Raw genomic sequence first — 18,170 nt, 5'->3', positions numbered from 1 at the left:
AGGCCAACCTTTATCTGACTCATTTTCCTCACTGCATCATTCACAAGTTACAACCTGCGATTCAAGACGGTGCAGAACACGTGAGTCAATGCGAGTCACTTCTGACTGATGACTGCGATACTGGCATGAGTTGTTAAGGATATCCTGAACTTTCCTGTTGGTAAGTTCTGCTTTTTTTGCTGCTGTTAGCCAGCAACGGTGAAACTTCCTTTGAAGTGGATCAAACGTGGGAAAGAATAACTCCCCAGGAAGAAGCATCTGGCAGGACTAGGCTCAGGGAGGGGACTCCATCTGCAGCGAGGGGTTTGGGGCGAGAAAAGACAGGAGAGATAAACACGTAAAAATGATCAAGCTGTTCAGAGGGAAAGTTTGATTTTTAGGACACTTGAGTACAACATTAGCCCACTGGCTTAATGTTAGCTTATAACCAGCTGTTGTTGTTTAGCTGACTTGTTGTCAGCTGTCTTCAACTGCTGATAATAAGTGATAATTGTGATGTCGAGAATAAAACCATAGCCATATTTATTGACGTTTTCATGTCTTAGAGCCCTGACTCCAGGAAGAGGATGATGTTTTATCCAGATCACGCTCTGTCTTTCCTTCACGTTTTCACTTCTTTGGTGAAGGGACTCTTTTTTTCAGATAATAAAGGTATGGTTCGTCATATCTTAAATGTTAAAATTTGCTTCCACAGCATGCAAACGTGTGCAATTTCTTACTGGCCATATGTTCAGTATTTAGCCACATACAAAAAATATGATCAAAGTATTCAAAATGGGAGAGCAACATGGCCACAAATCAGCACCTGCTCCTATGTATTTATAATGAATGAACATATGTCTATATGAAAATGTTTCGAAACATATAGCCATGACTGAACGGCACCATCTACTAAGTTGGACAGCACATGCAACTCCACTTGTATGCACAGCAACCTTGTGCAGCGCAACATTCAGTCTGGTTGGTGTCTTGTATTGTCAAGCTCTTGAATTGTTCAGATCCGCTATAACACGCATGCACTCAAGGAAAACTGCCCAAGGATACTTCAAAATGCAAACTGGAATACCCAAAGATTGATGCACCGACCTTCCAATTAGTAGACAACCTGCTGAACTGACCGTATACATGCATGAGGCTGTTTTGAGATGACTTCCAAGCTGCTATTAGCAATACTTAAATACTTAAATACTATCAAATCCAACAACAGTTGGGATTTGATAGTGGATTGTTTACTTTATTTATTTGAATATTTTACACTAAAGGAAATGTGTTTATCTTGTTACTGTATATCTTTTCTGTCTTGTAACTGTCCTAAACACTGGACTCCTGTTGAGAGTTACATTATTGCTGCAACAAAATCTTACTTGCGATGATCCAAGGCAAGGGTTCTCATTGTGTAGCCTGCAGGCAAGGAACCACAGTAATGTTTCGTGCAGTCTGTGAGTGCCACGAGAACAGTGTGCAAAATTGTACATTTTATCCATAGCTCAACAACAGCCTCAAATATTTAATGCACATCCATTTGATGTGAGAAGTTTTAATTAATAGGTGAAACGTGCACATTTAAGCTGATTTGTTTCTCACATCTGTAACCAGATAAACATAAAAAAGACAGAAGAATAAATCATATCTTCTTGTGTGTCTATGTGAGTGATATTATGAAATGACAAAAGTGGAAATAATATTTTCAAAGCAAATACAGAATGCCTGAGATTTTCATAGAATTATTTTCCAGGTCAGTAATAAGGACAAATCTACCATAAGCTGGTAGGTATTGGTACATAGAAAATTGCCAGAAATGAGCAAATAAGTGTTTAATCCTCAAAATTCCCCAGTGGAAACTGTACTTGGTGTTTCACACCCTGTTTGAATTCTACTAAAATCATGTGGTATTCAGCAGGCCCTAAAATTCTAATAAAACCTCAGACATAACAAGACATAATATATATCACTCATTATTCATTTGTCAAGAACTAAAGCAGAACAAAGAAGCATTTGGAAGTGCATCCTTGCTACTTTTATAAGAAGAAGAGAGTAAATAACACCTAAGTGCTGTTAATCAGATACACTTGATTAATCTTCATCAATAATCTTAGTTGCTGCCCATCAGTTTGGCAAGGGTTACATGGACAATTCGAAGTCCATCATTATTATTAAGATTATTCACAAGTGAAAATTATTTAAGAGAGTTGCCAATCTTCCCAGGACTGGACGTCTCATCAAATTCACCGCAGGGTCGTCCCATGGAGTCCTCAGTTACTATAATAACCCCCCAGTTAGCATTCTTTTATGTTAGCTTAAAACCTGTCTGTCTTGCCTGGAATTATTTCAGAGCTTAGAGGCAAAATCCACATCTGTGTGTGTGTGTGTGTGTGTGTGTGTGTGTGTGTGTGTGTGTGTGTGTGTGTGTGTGTGTGTGAGAGAGCATCTCCCTAAACCAACCTGCACAGAAGGAGCATATGGTGACAACTTTGTATGTGCAGTGAAGGTCAGGAGGCTCCTCCTGGTGGCTGAAGAGTATGTTGGAGGGCAGTTATAACTGTGTTCTCTGGGTGTGACGCGCTGAGAGCAGTTGGGTTGTCTGAACAGATTTGTCTGATGTCCACTTGCAGCTGTTCCAGGAGTGCCGGAGACACTGCCCTGTGAAATGGTGAAACACAGATTCTATCATTTTGGAAATAGAAAAAAACCCTGTTGTTTTATTTTCTAATGTTTCTAATTAAACCCACGGTTTTGTAGGCAGAGGACAGTTACAGGCACCATCATTTACAGTAATGTTTGGAATGATGTCATCAGGGGGCGTTGCTCTTGAAACACTGGCAGCTTAGCCCAGCCCTGTAATTGTTTGGATTTTCACTTGATAAAAATACCTTTTTAAAGATGTTTAGTATATTTGATAGTAAAATCAGGTCAAACTGTCTCACAGCTCCTGCTTTTACTGTGTTATAATTAAACTTTGTCATCTCTGTCTTATCTGTTCTCCTCTTCTTCCCCTTTCCTGCTCTCCTGGTGTCTCATCAGTCTGCTGCACTCTTAATCAGAGCTGCACTCTCCTCCTGTTCTCTCTCCTGTCCTGGTTGTAAAAAGAAAGCATCACCCTGAGCCAACCTATGCAAATCTCACATACTTTAAATCTGAAAGGAAAACAGTAAGTACTTTAATACTCACTCTCAATACTTAGAGAGAACAAAATGCACAGTGGAATATTATCAGTCATGGATTAGCCTCCCCAGCTTCCAATACTCACAGCTCCTTCATTGCTGACCATTTTGAGTCAGAATAAATGAATATTAAGACAATTAGGCTGCATAACACTGTATCCACACAAGTGTTTTATAATTACAAATACGTGCCATAAGTATGATACATGCGATTAGCAAAGAACCATTTTCATGGTCTTAGAGGACGCACGTTATGTATAATACATAACAGTAATATTACAGCTGAATCTGATGTTTTCACAGTGATTGGCTGAATATGCTCCATGGATGCATATTTCCATGAATGATATAGTTCGGTTTTCTCCCATAACATTAACGTGGTGTGGCTTGCTGCAGTACAATTCTAATTCTAATTGCATTTTTGTTGTAACCCACACCTAATTTGTTTTTATTTTGTTATCCTCCTTCATTCACTTTATTTTGCTGTCTCTGTTTTTCTGATGGGGACGTTACTTTGCAACCTAACATCCAGAGATATTAATGAAGGAAACACTCTTTTCAATTCACACATCTTTTCATTCCAAATCCAAGACCTTAACTGGTGAAAAGGGCAAATTTAACCCTTCCACTAATATATTTTATAATTGCTTGATTATTTCTATTCATTTTTTTCATTAATGTGCTGAATTTAAATGTTGCTGCTGGACTTAGAGTATTGTCTTTTTTCCCTTAGGGCATCTTTGTATGTAAAAGCAGAGAATGTGAGTCCTGTAGCTCAGATAAATGTCTCCATTTCACAACACAGTTTACTGTTGCTGAACTTTCAACAGTGGCTACAACATTCACACATCTGGAACTTCTAGTACTGAACATGTGAATTATTTTGATCGATTATTTAGATAGATACTTACACTAATATTGGCCCAAGAAACATCCCAAATAGACCAAATCTGATGATGCCATAGCCCCGACACTACATACTGCCCTCTCGCACCTGGAGAAGAGAGACACATATGTGAGAAGGCTGTTTGTAGATTAGAGCTCAGCATTCAATACCATCGTTCCCTTGAAGGAAACTGCAGGATCTAGGACTGAGCAGCTCTCTCTGCAGCTGGATCCTCAACTTCCTGTCTGACAGACACCAAGTGGTCAGACTGGGCAGCATCACCTCATCCCCCTTCATAATGAACACTGGTGCTCCACAGTGGTGTGCACTGAGCCCTCTCCTGTACTCACTCTACACCTATGACTGCACGGCAACTAGCAACTCCAACATCATTGTGAAGTTTGCAGACGACACAACAGTGGTGGGTCTTATCACCAAAGGTGATGAGACGGCTCACAGAGAGGAGGTCAGCACCCTGACGCACTGGTGCCAAGAGAACCATCTCACTCTCAACGTCATAAAGACAAAGGAGTTGATAGTGGACTTCCGGAGGTGTAGAGAAGCACGTACCTCCATCACCATCAACGGTGCTGCTGTGGAGAGAGTGAGCAGCTTCCGTTTCCTAGGTGTATGTACATCTGGTGGAGGATCTCACATGGTCAGTTCAAACATCAAAACAGTGAAGTGACTCTTTCTCAGGAGACTGAAGAGATTCGCCATGAGCCCCCGCATCCTCAGGACCTTCTACCGCGGTGCCATTGAGAGCATCCTCACTGGATGCATCACCGCGTGGTGTGGCAACAGCACCGCTTACAACCGCAAAGCTCTCCAGCAAGTGCTGCGGTGAGCTGAAAGGATAATTGGAGGTGAGCTGTCCTCCCTCCAGGACATCTTCAGGAAGCTGTGCAAGGATGATCAAAGACTCCACCCACCCCAGTCATAAACTGTTCAAACTACCTCCATCTGCCTGATGGAGGTACTGCAATATCTGGGCCCAAACTAGGAGACTGAGGGACAGCTTCTTCCATCAGGCCACCAGACTGCTGAACAGTGACACTTCATAGGCACCTCACTCTCACTTACCGGAACTTCAACACTATGCCTATTTTACATATATGTATATATGCGCAGACCAATGACTGTTTTCTACAGTAATTGGTGCAGACACACACACACACACACACACACACACACACACACACACACACACACACACACACACACACACACACACACACACACATAAATATTTGTCATATATATTAGTAATGTGCATACATCCTTAAAGTTGTACATGTATTTATTCTTATAATTCTCACATTCCTGCCCTTATATTCGCTTGAAGCTTGTACACAAGAATCTCACTCTCATGTGCTGTACCAGTGTACCATTAATGTGACGTGACAATAAAAGTGATTTGATTTGCCAGGAGGGGCCACTGGTGGGTAGGCAGCAAATTTGGGGGGTTGACCAGTGCCCCCTTGTATAATAGAATATCTATTTGATGGAGACAATCAGACAGATAAAATTCTTCTTCTCTTTCTGGTCTTGCTCTTGTTCAATCACCATTATTTCATCATATTAAATATGTGCTGGAAGCAAGAAGTGATGTGAAATTACAACTTTTTAGGCTCAAGTTTCTAAATGTTCTGTTTTTCACTGTTTTTTGATTGTAGATTAAAACTAAATTAAAGCGTTTTTCATACAATCATTGGTTCTAAAACATGAACAAAGGGATCAACTCCACCTCCTGTCATGACATTAATAATTGACAGGCAAAAGTGACCAATAGGAACATGCTAAGCGCGAGCCACTTTCTTGTTGCATTCAAAGGTCATCATGGGAAAAAGAAGCTTCATAGCACATTAGTCGAAACGACATTTTTTTTTTAATGTCGAACGGACATTCACAGAGAGAAAAATGTTTAGTCATTCGAATCATCGTCTCACATGCAGAATAAAATATGACTTTTTTTTTTATGGGAAAAGGAAGTCTCCGGTCTTACACCGTGGAAGTCTAGAGTGGTTTATTGAAAATAGAGCCGTTGCTGATGGTTATGGAAATACCATCCCGTTTTTTCCCACGTATCTGGAATGCAGCAATAGGCCGGCACAGGGGACAGGACAACATGGCTGCTTCTGCGGGCCGATACTACGGAGAAGGTGGCAGAGCAACGAAAAGACAGAAAACTGAAGACGGAGGAATGACAACGGTAAGTGTTTCCTTCTGACTCCGGTAGTTGGTGTTTTAGTATGCTTAAATGGGCCAGTTTTGTTTATCTAAGAAACAAATATACTTTATAGCAAAAGTAGTGCTTGTCTCACCGCTAGCTAAAATTAAGTAGCTAACTAGCGAGCCAAACCAAACAAGCCAATGGTATGGTCAGATTTCGTTTAAACAACAGTAATTGCATGTTTATTGTGTAATATGAAATAGCTGTTTAATGACACGCAATTTCACTGTGTGTACAGATAGAAGACACGTTTTAGTTTCAGTGTTGCAAAAAAACTCTGTTGCAGTTTAATGTCAGTTTCTAACACAAATCCCCAGTGCAGTTATTGTTAAAGGGCTGATTGACACAGATTGGCTGTTTTTGTGTTGTTTATGTCTCAGCAAACATTATCTTGCGTTTCCTTTTTCTTTTTTTTTTAAATGAAAAAAAAATAGGAGAGCTACGATGACCCTCACAAACCGCTCCCCTCCCCGGTGGTGCATATCAGGGGTTTGGTGGACGGTGTCATGGAGGCTGACCTGGTGGAAGCCCTGCAAGAGTTTGGGACCATCAGGTAAAAGCTGAACACACTTAAAATGAAGCTTCTCTATCGTGTTTGTCGCATTCAGTGGACTGAGATTGGTGCACATGTCTGATGTCAACCATACACTCCCGTATGTTCCACAGAATATTAACAACTAACAAAAAAAAGGTATTGAGCTGATTTAAATGTTGGTTCTTGTTAATTTCATATTCCCTAACTCAATTTATAACACTAGTTTAGGTTTGATAAGTTATAGGCAAAGTAAGTTTGCTTGTAACTAAATTCAAGTTGTGTAGTTTTAAAATTAATAGGCTGATTGTGCCTTTATTCATTAAACATGGTTCAGTGTGGGAACTATAAATCTTTCTCTTGCTTAATGTCTAGTTTTGTGGTTATGATGCCCAAGAAGCGGCAGGCCCTGGTGGAGTATGAGGACATGAACGGCTCCTGCAATGCTGTTACTTATGCAGCAGAGAACCAGGTTTACATTGCAGGTCACCCTGCCTTCATCAACTACTCAACTAGTCAGAAGATTTCCAGACCAGGAGACTCGGATGACACTCGGAGCGTCAACAATGTTCTGCTGCTCACAATTATAAACCCCATCTATCCCATTACCACGGTAATGTAAAAACATCTTCTTATAATTTATTATTGTATATTCCCACAGATCATTCAGTGAATTCATTGTTAGATATCAGGTATCTGATAATGCTAGTCAGATAATCCATTGAAAATCCCCAAAAGTTGATTCTGTTCATCTGGACGCAGCGTTTTCAGTGGGAGAAACGTTTGGTCACTCATCCAAGTGACTTCTTCAGTCTCAGCTGACTGCAGGTTTCCCCAATCTTATAAACACTACATTTGCATAATGACTGAAACTATCACCAATGAAGAAACAATGGGCTGGGAGGTCAGTTCCTTGATTATTAATATACAAATTCTCATGACCATTGATCAGCAACCACTGATCAAGCTCATTGAATAACAACCACTGATCAATGGCCATGAGTCCCATTCACAGAGAGTTGGGGAATCGCTGCAATCACAGCATTGTAAGATGGCGAAAGATGTACCGTTAGGCCCCCTCCTCGATTCAGAGATCGTCTTTCCCATTTCATGTAAATGGCCTCTTTGACTCAAACCAGCGTTCCTCCCTGTCCAGGATGTTACATCCTCATCATTGAAAGAGTGTCCACTGGCCTGTAGGTGTAAGTAGACTGCAGAGTCCTGGCCTGACGAGGTGGCTCTTCTGTGTTGTGCCATCCGCTTCAAAGGAGATTGTTTGGTTTCCCTGATGTATAAATCATGGCAATCGTCTTGGTATTTAACAGCGTACACTATGTTACTATATTTGTGTTCGGGGACCTGATCCTTGGGGTGGACTAATTTTTTTGGCGCAGCGTGTTTTGGGGTTTGAAAGCCACGGAGATGCGGTGTTTAGAAAAAATGCATTTCAGCTGTTCTGATACTCCTGACACATATGGGATCACTACAGGTTTTTGCTTAGGTAACTGTTGTCCTTCTCTCCTGGATCAGCTGGAGCCGAAATCATTGAAAATGTTACAAGAAGCACACAGTGGAAAAGTCCAAATTCATGACCTGAAGTAATGGAAATCAGGGCTGTAAAATTATAAAAATATTTCTTTATTTATTAACTTCCGAGTCTGTAATCAGTGGCACCTAGAGTAAATGCAGTTAACCTTGCATTAATGTAATGTTTCTGCTCTAGATGTTGCCTCATAGTCGCTGCTGACCAGTCTACAGCTGTATATGGTAGCTGTGCTGGTTAGTTTCCTTGCCTGTATCCTACAGACCCAATCAGAACTTCACATGATTCCATCTTAAAGAATGTTAACTATCCCCAGCTTAGTGAAAACAAACATCAGAAAGAGATATGTGAAATAGTTATATTAACGTTCCTGAAATGTATTTCCAATTCTATTATTTTATATGATTCCAGCTGCTCTAATGAAAGTACTTGTTGTGCTGTGATCTATTCCTATTCCTCATTAAATACTGAGATATATGTCGTATGTTCTTATCCACCCTAAAAATACCTGTATGAGTTTTGTCTCATACATCTGGTCCTGCTTCACTGTTTATCTTTGCTGGTCTCTACAATACTCGTCACTACTATCATCAGTATCTTTTCCCCTTTGATGTCGTTTAAAAAATCTAGTTTTTGACTTTGGGTAAGAGCTTTCAAAGCACTGTGTGTTTGTGTTTTAAAGGTGAAATGTATGTTGTCACATAAAGTATTCTCACGATAGTGATGTATCAATCTGTGTGTGTAACCCTACAGGATGTACTCTACACTATTTGTAACAACTGTGGCCCTGTACAGAGGATTGTCATCTTCAGAAAAAACGGTGTTCAGGCCATGGTCGAATATCCTTTTAGATCATGTTCTTTTTTACTACTCCCACTCAGAAACATCAGTATGTTTCTACATGAGCATTTAAACCTTTATGCAGTCAGACCTCCCCTTAACTCACTGCTTCCACATTTGATTCGGTCCAAAGTGCCCAGAGGGCTAAAGCCTCTCTTAACGGGGCAGACATCTACTCTGGCTGTTGCACCCTAAAGATTGAATATGCCAAGGTAAGTGTCTAACCACCCTTTGTAGCTCGACTATTAATATCAGGTGCTTGTGAGAAGAAAATCATTTTCATCTTGCCATCCTTTCTATAGCCAGCGCGACTCAATGTCTTCAAGAATGACCAGGACACATGGGACTACACAAATCCCAACCTGAGTGGCCAAGGTAACGTGTAGCCCCTGCCTGTCCCTCCCTCTTTTTTTTTTCTTTCTCTTTTCCTCTCATGGCATTGTATGGGATGGTTAGGGTTCTCTGCCTCCAGGGGTATTGCCTTTGATCACAGACGAATGGTTTCTTTGACCATGCAGCTCAGCCCTGTCAGAGGCAGTATTCCTGCGATGCCTTCACAGTCTTCGTGCATTTTCTCGCCACACAGCAGGCACAATGTAAGGGCATGAGGAGCAACCTCCAGGGCAGCTGACATAAATTATAGGTTCGTGCATGTGAAAAGCCCATCGCACTAATCACAGCAGCATAAGCAGGCACACCATTCTTCACATAGGTTCACATTCCCTGTAGAGCATGTCACAGCTGCACAATCTCACATCTCTGCCAACTGTAATCCAGCGAACACAGCAGAGGCTGTTACACCAGTTAACCTTAAAAACATAGTGGAGATTTTGTCAGAATTAAATCAGGCTTCCTGCTTTCCAACTGAGTGTCCTTGTTGGACCTGTAGAAGGCATGTGATGATGGGTTTCAAATGTTGGCCAGACTTTGCAGGCTGGAAGGTTGTTGGGTGTTAGCATTGACAGCAGAGACAGTATGTGTCATATAGGGCTGTGCGATATGACCAAAATCTCATATCCTGATATAAAACATTTATCGTGGCGACAACAGTATTTATCACAAAAATATTACATTTTCTGTCAATTCTGTGAATCTCGCTCAACTCGACTTGCGTGAAGTGTTTTCAGCTCGGCGTCGTGTACCTGGAGTCGAGTGTTACATAAGTTGAAACAGACGCAATTTTTCTTTGTGAGTATTTATTACACGGCGTGCTGCAGGGAAAAGCCTGTTCTAAGGTTTGTTTTTTTTAGCACCTGACGGCTCTTTTTAGCTTCTCATCCGTAAACACTCTGCATCTTTCACGTGATTCACTGTATTTTGAAAAATCTCAACAGGATCTTGAGCTTTATTGTGAAAGGTTTATGTAGAAAATAAGCAAGCAGACGGCAGAGCCATGCGATGGTTTTACCGTTGTTGTTGCTAACGACAACGCATAAAAACAGTCGCATGTCCGTCCGTAGTGTAGAGAAAGAGAGAACTTTAAGAAGTTCTACTGTGACCATCAAAACGATGAAAAGATATTGCCATAAACAGTTTATTTTGTGACACCACGAAACAAACGATAGCGTAAAATGAAACGATAGACGTTTTCATATCGTGATATCGAACAGTCCTAGTGTCATAGTGTGAGACTTAATTTTTTAATTAATTTTCGATGAATGGTTTTCACACGTGTCAAGTATATGATCACTTTTAACAAAAAAAACAAAGTGAAAGTTAACAATATGGAAAGTGATGTGAGCTTAAAGATGGGTTAAATGCAGATTTCATGTGTTATAATCTTGGTGGAACCCAAGTAATTAGCATTTCATGAAATAAATTAAATAAATAGTAAAGCTCCAAAGTTCAGTGTTCCTAATGTGTTTTGCGTACCTTGAGTATTGACGATATGTTAGGACCAGCTCTAGCAAAATTGGTGTAGAATGAAAATGGCTACCTTTTTGGGTAATTATATAAGATTTTTATGCTTAAACATGAGTGTTGCTGCACTGCCAAGTCTGTGACCAGTTTAATACTCTTGGCTGTTCAGATGTCACGGTAGCTGGAAAAAGACAATTCACCTTGATCACAAAGACCCTACTGCTGCTGTTTGTTCATTTGTTGTTGTTTTTTGTTTGTTTTTTTAAAACCTGATCACAGGCACATGCTTTACTTTGGTGCAGTTGTCTGATGGAGAATTTATATTTTTCACTAGACACTGTAAAAGGTGTAGTTACTTGTCTGACACACAGCCGGAACCACAACATGTACATTGCAAGTTTCATACAGGTTTTTGACATCATGTCCTCATAAGAAAGTTTTTGATATTGCATAGCTTGCACTGCCTTACGACCTAGAGGTACTCCTTGTGTCCTCACGGTGCAGAATCATACAGGCTTACCTCAACCTCTAAGCAGACACAACGGCTTCTACAGCATAACAGCAACCACAACTAATGTAAATCTGCTTTATGGCATACTGTACGTCGGACACAGTGGGGCATCAAATACCGGAACACAACCTCAACTCGGTACTTCCTTATTCCAAGCTCATCACCACCACCTGACATGGGAATCCATTTCATTTTTGATGGTGGGCAGTAGCCACCATTTTCAGATTGAGGGACAGAAATACTCGAAGGCCATGCGAACAGACACCCCGCATATCCACTACAGACTGATGTTGTAGATTGATAAGCATCTACTACCATCACTTTACCACTACAGTACATGCCATCTGCAGAGCTCCGAGGAGTCCCCACTTTGACACAACACATTGATGATGAGGGTGGGGGTCAGCTGTGTGGCCATAGCGACCACACCTCCCAACTGTTGGGATGTGCTTACCCTAACACAACCACAGGAAGCAACAAAGGAGTTTTCAGACACACTCAGCCTGACCAGGGAACAGATGACACCACATATGGGGGCGGTATACAAAAAAGAGGCCATGCTAATACTCCTCATCTCTACCTTCCTGTGCCGAACACCACATGACAACACAGCGATCCGAATATCCAAGGCAACATACAGCTGAACTGCTATGACAACACATCATATTTCTAGTGACTTATTGTCAAGCTTTGCAAGTGGCTGACAGCTATTAAACCAAATAAACGACATCAAGTGAGTGCCATTTTTACACAAGAAGAAATATCCATGGGGGGTCCATGAAGACACAAGCATCAGACACCTATCAAGCATACAAGCACAGAGGCAAACAGATTACAGATCTTTCCCAAAGCTTTCTGCATTTATGGACTCTGGTGTTCTGTTTTTTTTTTTTTGTTTTTTTTGTTTGTTTTTTTCCCCCTGTACCTTCCTTCCCATTTCCCTTCTCCTCTTTGTGCTATTCTTGTGTTGTTTCTGCATTGTTTTCATTTTTCCTTTTTTTTTTTTTTTTTGCACTGGACCATAGTGATGCCTTTAACGCCTCCCGTGTGATGCAGGTTTGGCTCAGTGTGTCTGTGGACTGACAGCCCACTCAATCGGTGCATATGTCCTGCTTTATGGTCAGAGCACGGTAAGCTGGAAATGAGCCTCTAATAGCACAATTTCCAAAAACAGAGCGGCAGCAAGTCAAAACCCAACATGGACGCATGGAAGTACTTTTCTCTCTGGTGGTGGAGATGCAAGGAAGGAAGGAAGGAAAGAAGAAAGAAAAGACAAGAAGAGGGAGAATGAGTTGAGGCTGGAGTCAGAGATTGGCGAGTAGCATCCTTGCTGAAGACTGCCCCCTTTCTTCTCACTGTGTCCCATGCTCCATGTATGGTGCTGTAAGTACTGAAATAAATGAATAATCTAACTTCATGGTTAACAGTTCAAAAGTATTGTGGGGAGAAATCGCGTACTGTTGATTTAAATTGGGAGATGGAGATGTCTTTTATGTAATAGTCACGTAATTCATTTTAAAGAGTACAATTATAGGTTGCTGCAGTACAACACATGAACCGAGCAGTTGTAAAGAATATTTGATCTTGACCTGTGTGTGTAGAGTTGTTTTTTGGATGAGAGATTAAAAGTTTTCACAAAACTTCACAAAGTCCAGTCAATTTCAAAGCATTTTAGACTGTAGTATGAGATAAAAATTTCAAATGTGAGTCACAAGGCAGATCTTTAACTTCTTTTTTTTATATATGTGAAATTTGGTTATCATGCATAATGACACAACAACATGGGAGATGGTTTGTAAGGATGTAATGGAACCAAGTTTTTCTTTTCTTTCTTTTTTTAAATCAAATAGAGAGAGAGAGATATTGATGCTTATATTTTTGGAAAATAAGACTTGACATCTGGTGACTCCTTCCAGATTTCTCAACTCGCATTGCTAGTTTTAATATTTCTGTCAGGCCAATGTAGCTGTCCAACATGGCCAACACTGTGATTGTGAAACTGTCCATGACACTAGGATTATGGGTGTGCTTGAGTGCCGTGCCAGATGTTCTGATGTTTAGGTTTAAATGCACCATTGAAAGCATTTTACATAGAGGTTCCACATGAAGACCTTCATTTGCAGCCTGTAAATAAACAAACAGGTGGCGGAAATGATTGTTTACCACGGATGATGTGCACATAGTGACAAAATTATTACTGAGAACTTGATGGTTTAGATAAGTGATTGCATAGGGAGTAAAGAAGTTCTACCCTAACCTTACAGAGAAGGTGCCTGCTAAACAGATACTGGTTTAAGAGTTTAATTTACTGAGTTTTGGTGAACTGAGCTGAAGGAAAGCCTTCTTTGAACAAAAATAAATCTGTTCGTACTTTTTGTTGAAGTTAAATCAGCCGACGTCGCTGGTTTAATTTTTCACCATGTTATTAGTTTCAGTGCTTGATGTTTTTTCACTCATGTTATATCTGTGTCCTGGCTTGTAATAAATGTATACTGATATTCAAATAGTTTTCAATAAAACAGCAGGTGCTGCTCTTAGCACATTGCGTATTTTACTCTTTGATTTTCTGTTTTAATGTCTCTATTCGAAACAACTGAGCATGTGATGAAATGTGTTTATACAGTGTTGCCAGATTGCTACTTTTTTTCATGATGTTTTATTGGATTTGACGTGTGTCATGTGTACCTGCACAGATGCTGATGGTGAAGGCAATTGGAACAATTCACAAGGTGTGTGCGCTTGTAGTAGAATGGCAGATGTAAGACTTTAAAATTTGAACGCTATCTTTCAAAGTCACTGTGGCAAAAGAAAATCTCCATTATGTCACCTGTAAAACCTGCTGACTGTTTGAACACTTTTTAAAGATTTCAGGCCCTTCAGTTGCATGCCATTCACAAACATGTCCCTTAGCATGTTGTAGCCCATGCAAGGTACCTTTGAGACACGTGGTAAAGAAGCTGTTTGATGGGCAACTTTTTTTTTTTTTAAATCTATTATAGATCCCAATGCCAATCCTAACAAACGGCAGAGGCAGCCTGCTCTTCTGGGCGATCACCCACCTGATTATGGTAAACATCGCATAATCAAATTAGTGTGACATGTAGAAAAACGGACACTGCTCAAAATCTGTTACAATTATGTTTGTTTTTTTTGTTTTGCTTGTTTGTTTTGGGGTTTTTTCCCCATCTTAAGGTGGACCACAGGGAGGTTATCATGGCTACAACGATGACAGCTATGGCCCCCCTCCTCCCCATCGCATGGGGCCAGGCATGGGTGGGCGTGGTCGGGGTAACCAGCGCTACGGTCCTGGATATGGACCGCCACCGCCCGAGTACGGTCCTCACGCTGACTCTCCAGTTCTTATGGTATATGGCCTGGAGCCCTCTAAGATCAATGCTGACAAGGTCTTCAACATCTTTTGCCTGTATGGCAATGTAGAGAGGGTAAGTGAAAGCTGACTGAAGCATCAAGTCATTGTTTTGCTGTTAGACCCCATAAGTGAAGGACATTTATAATATTTTGCCATCTTTCCAACAACTGAAAGGGGCGCAAAGAAGATTTGCAGACACGTGAAAGCTTAGCACGCGATACTAACTTGTCAGCCATTTTGGTCGTGTACTAATGTTGAAACATTTTTTGAATATGATCACTTGAGAACAAGGCGATGCAGAATTTTGAAACTGATATATAAACTTATATATCCTTCTAGCTGTATCTGCTAGGAGGCCGAGGGGTAGCACTGAATACCGCCAGTGTTTTGTTTTGTTTTTTCCACTGAGGGCCAAATTCCAGTTTCCTCAGATGATCTTTTTTGGATAAAGCTTTCATTTCTCTGATGGTAGGTAACACCTTACCTGCTAAGAGGGACAGATCGCTTGTTATCCAAAGCCAGCCAGCTGGCTAGTCTTTTTGTGCTTGATTGCTAACATTGCTAACAATAACAAAAAAAAAGAAAAAGCCTGTTGGTTGTTGATGTTAGTGGGCTCCATTTCTGAGCTACTATGTGATGGTGTAGCTTACTGTTGATGCTGGAAGTGGGAGAAAGACAAGTCCATCCTTCAGACAATCTGAAGGTCTTTTTTGTTTGTTTTGAAAGGTAAAGTCCCATTGCAAGGAGGTGTCGGCACAAAAGTCATCATAAAAAGTTCATGTTTAAATACTGTGTGTACTGCTGGGTAATATTGTTTTAGTCTATTTTTCTTTCAGGTCAAGTTCATGAAGAGTAAACCTGGAGCAGCAATGGTGGAGATGGGAGACTGTTACTCTGTGGACAGGGCCATTACTCATCTGAACAATAACTTCCTTTTTGGACAGAAACTCAATGTTTGGTAAGAACAGAAACAATTTAGAAACATCAGCACAGACTTTTAGAGATAAATTTCTCCCTTAAAAATAAACAACAGATGCAAGACCTCTGGCCTTATTTCTTTCAGTGTGTCCAAGCAACAGGCTATAGTGCCGGGACAGTGCTACCAGTTAGAGGACAACACAAGCAGCTTTAAAGATTTCCATGGATCACGCAACAACCGCTTCACCTCACCAGAGCAGGCGGCTAAAAACCGAATCCAGCATCCGAGCAACGTCTTACACTTCTTTAATGCACAACCCGACATCTCTGCTGAGATCTTTAATCAGGTAAAAAAAAAAAAAAAAAGCAACAAAGGTTGCTATCTGTGATGGCCAAAAGCATCCATCCAGTGTTGCCAACTTAGCGAGTTTTCAGACCCCTTAGCGACTTTTTTCTAAAAAGCGACTAGCGACAAATCTAGTGACTTTTTCTGGTGTTATTGGAGACTTATGACGACTTTTTCACATGAAAGCACGTATCACTCTTACTCTCAACAAGCAGCGGGTGCTGCCGTGGGCAACTCGCCCATGTGAAAATGCTCACAAGCGGCAGGTAGTCCTCACGCAGCAGTCGCCCCGAGCTGATGTCAGAGCAGGAGATATTCCCCTATAAAAATGTTCTTTTACTGTTACTTTTTGTGGATCAAAAGGTTTAAAACTAGTTAAAAAGACACACACACCAAAACAGTAACTCCACCAGAGTGCCTATTTCGGGTCACTTTTGCAGGTCCAAAATCTGGATAAAGGAGGAGGGTTGGAATTATTTTTTTAGGGTTTTTTTTTTTTAACTCACTTTGTCTCTTCCACAATGTTATTTCTCTCTCCTACAGCGTCTGTTATAATTACAGCGGTAGGACCAATTATGCAAAGATGTCATTTAGCGACTTATAGTGACTCTTAGGACAGCCAATAGCGATTTTCCTTGCTGAGGAGTTGGCAACACTGCATCCATCTCACATTTTCACTGAAACGCGTTTCTGTGCTCAGGTCTGTGATGAACTTGGAATCAAGAGGCCCACAAGTGTGAAACTTTTCACTGGAAAGAGTGAGTAATATGTTGTAAATGGTCTGTATTTGTATAGCGCTTTACTTGGTCCTAAGTACCCCAAAGCGCTTTACACTATACACAATCATCCACCCATTCACACACACATTCACACACTGGTGATAGCAAGCTACAGTGTAGCCACAGCCGCCCTGGGGCGCACTGACTAAGGCGCCACTGGCGCCACCGGGCCCTCTGACCACCACCAGTAGGCAACGGGTGAAGTGTCTTGCCCAAGGACACAACGACCGAGACTGTCGGAACCGGGGCTCGAACCAGCAACCTTCCGATTACAAGACGAACGCCCAACTCTTGAGCCACGATCGCCCCACACTTGTTGTCACTAAAGTTATTATCTCATTATTTGGTTGTGCTGTTGTGTACTAACGGCTTTTTAATACAGAAGTGTTATTCAGCATGGTAATGTCATGTGATTTGACAGGTGAGCGCAGTTCATCTGGCCTGCTTGAGTGGGAATCCATCAATGATGCCATGGAAGCACTAGCTATGATGAACCATTATCAGATGAAAAACCCTAGTAAGTATTTAACATGTAGATCAACAAGCCAACGTGGTTCTTGGTATGTTGTACATTTGAACCCTTAATGACATTTTCTACATTTTATGATGAAAGTTTTCTTCTGGCTTCTATATTCTAGGTGGGCCTTACCCTTATACACTGAAGCTGTGTTTCTCGACTACACACCATGCCAACTAAATCTTCCTTGAAACCATTTGTAATGTTTTCTGTCTTTGGATAGAGTATACTGCAGCTCTGTTTCACGTACCATTAAAGCTGTGTTGACAATAATTAGGATTAACGTGCTTTAGAAAATGTTACTTAAATTATAATTTTTTAAAATAATTTATTTTACTTTTACCATGTTCTTCAACTTGTTGTTTATTTTGTATGTTCACAACACTACGTTTGATCGCCCGCCACCTTCTGTCTTTTGGTTATTAAATAAAGCCAACAGTAACCATAATGTTGCTAATAATTTAACCAGTGTCACATAATCAGAGATTGTGTTGTATTATTTCTTCAAATCCATTCTTGAAAATAAAATGCATTCTCTCAAATCAGTTTTATTCATATTGCTCCAGTTCAAACTTACAGTGTAAAGCACCTTGAGATGACTCTAAGTCAAATACCCTACAATATTATAGAGAAAACTACAACAATCAGACTATTTCTTGTAGCAAAGCACTTGA

At 40.7% G+C, this 18,170-nt stretch overlaps 1 protein-coding gene across 1 annotated transcript; it reads left to right on the top strand.

Annotated features, from left to right (window-relative positions):
- The first annotated feature begins 5,943 nt into the window (after positions 1-5,943).
- Positions 5,944-18,026, top strand: hnrnpl (heterogeneous nuclear ribonucleoprotein L). The gene is made up of 14 exons (XM_080866265.1): positions 5,944-6,259; positions 6,715-6,833; positions 7,188-7,425; positions 9,109-9,196; positions 9,313-9,407; positions 9,498-9,570; positions 14,260-14,295; positions 14,566-14,634; positions 14,759-15,009; positions 15,773-15,894; positions 16,000-16,201; positions 16,901-16,958; positions 17,401-17,496; positions 17,618-18,026. Exons 1-14 carry the CDS (start codon positions 6,098-6,100, stop codon positions 17,674-17,676), a joined length of 1,668 nt encoding a protein of 555 aa, XP_080722391.1. The 5' UTR covers positions 5,944-6,097; the 3' UTR covers positions 17,677-18,026.
- The last annotated feature ends 144 nt before the right edge of the window (positions 18,027-18,170 follow it).

This window comes from Rhamphochromis sp. 'chilingali' (genome assembly GCF_963969265.1).
Source record: "Rhamphochromis sp. 'chilingali' genome assembly, chromosome: 19".
NCBI classification, from domain to species: Eukaryota; Metazoa; Chordata; class Actinopteri; order Cichliformes; family Cichlidae; genus Rhamphochromis; species Rhamphochromis sp. 'chilingali'.
This window is presented reverse-complemented; position numbering and strand designations above follow the sequence as displayed.

Coding starts and splice junctions, on each gene's coding strand:
- hnrnpl (XM_080866265.1), top strand. CDS start 6,098: ATGGTTATGGAAATACCATCCCGTTTTTTCCCACGTATCTGGAATGCA. Junction 7,426..9,108: donor CCATCTATCCCATTACCACG/GTAATGTAAAAA, acceptor GTAACCCTACAG/GATGTACTCTACACTATTTG. Junction 15,010..15,772: donor TGTATGGCAATGTAGAGAGG/GTAAGTGAAAGC, acceptor TTTTTCTTTCAG/GTCAAGTTCATGAAGAGTAA.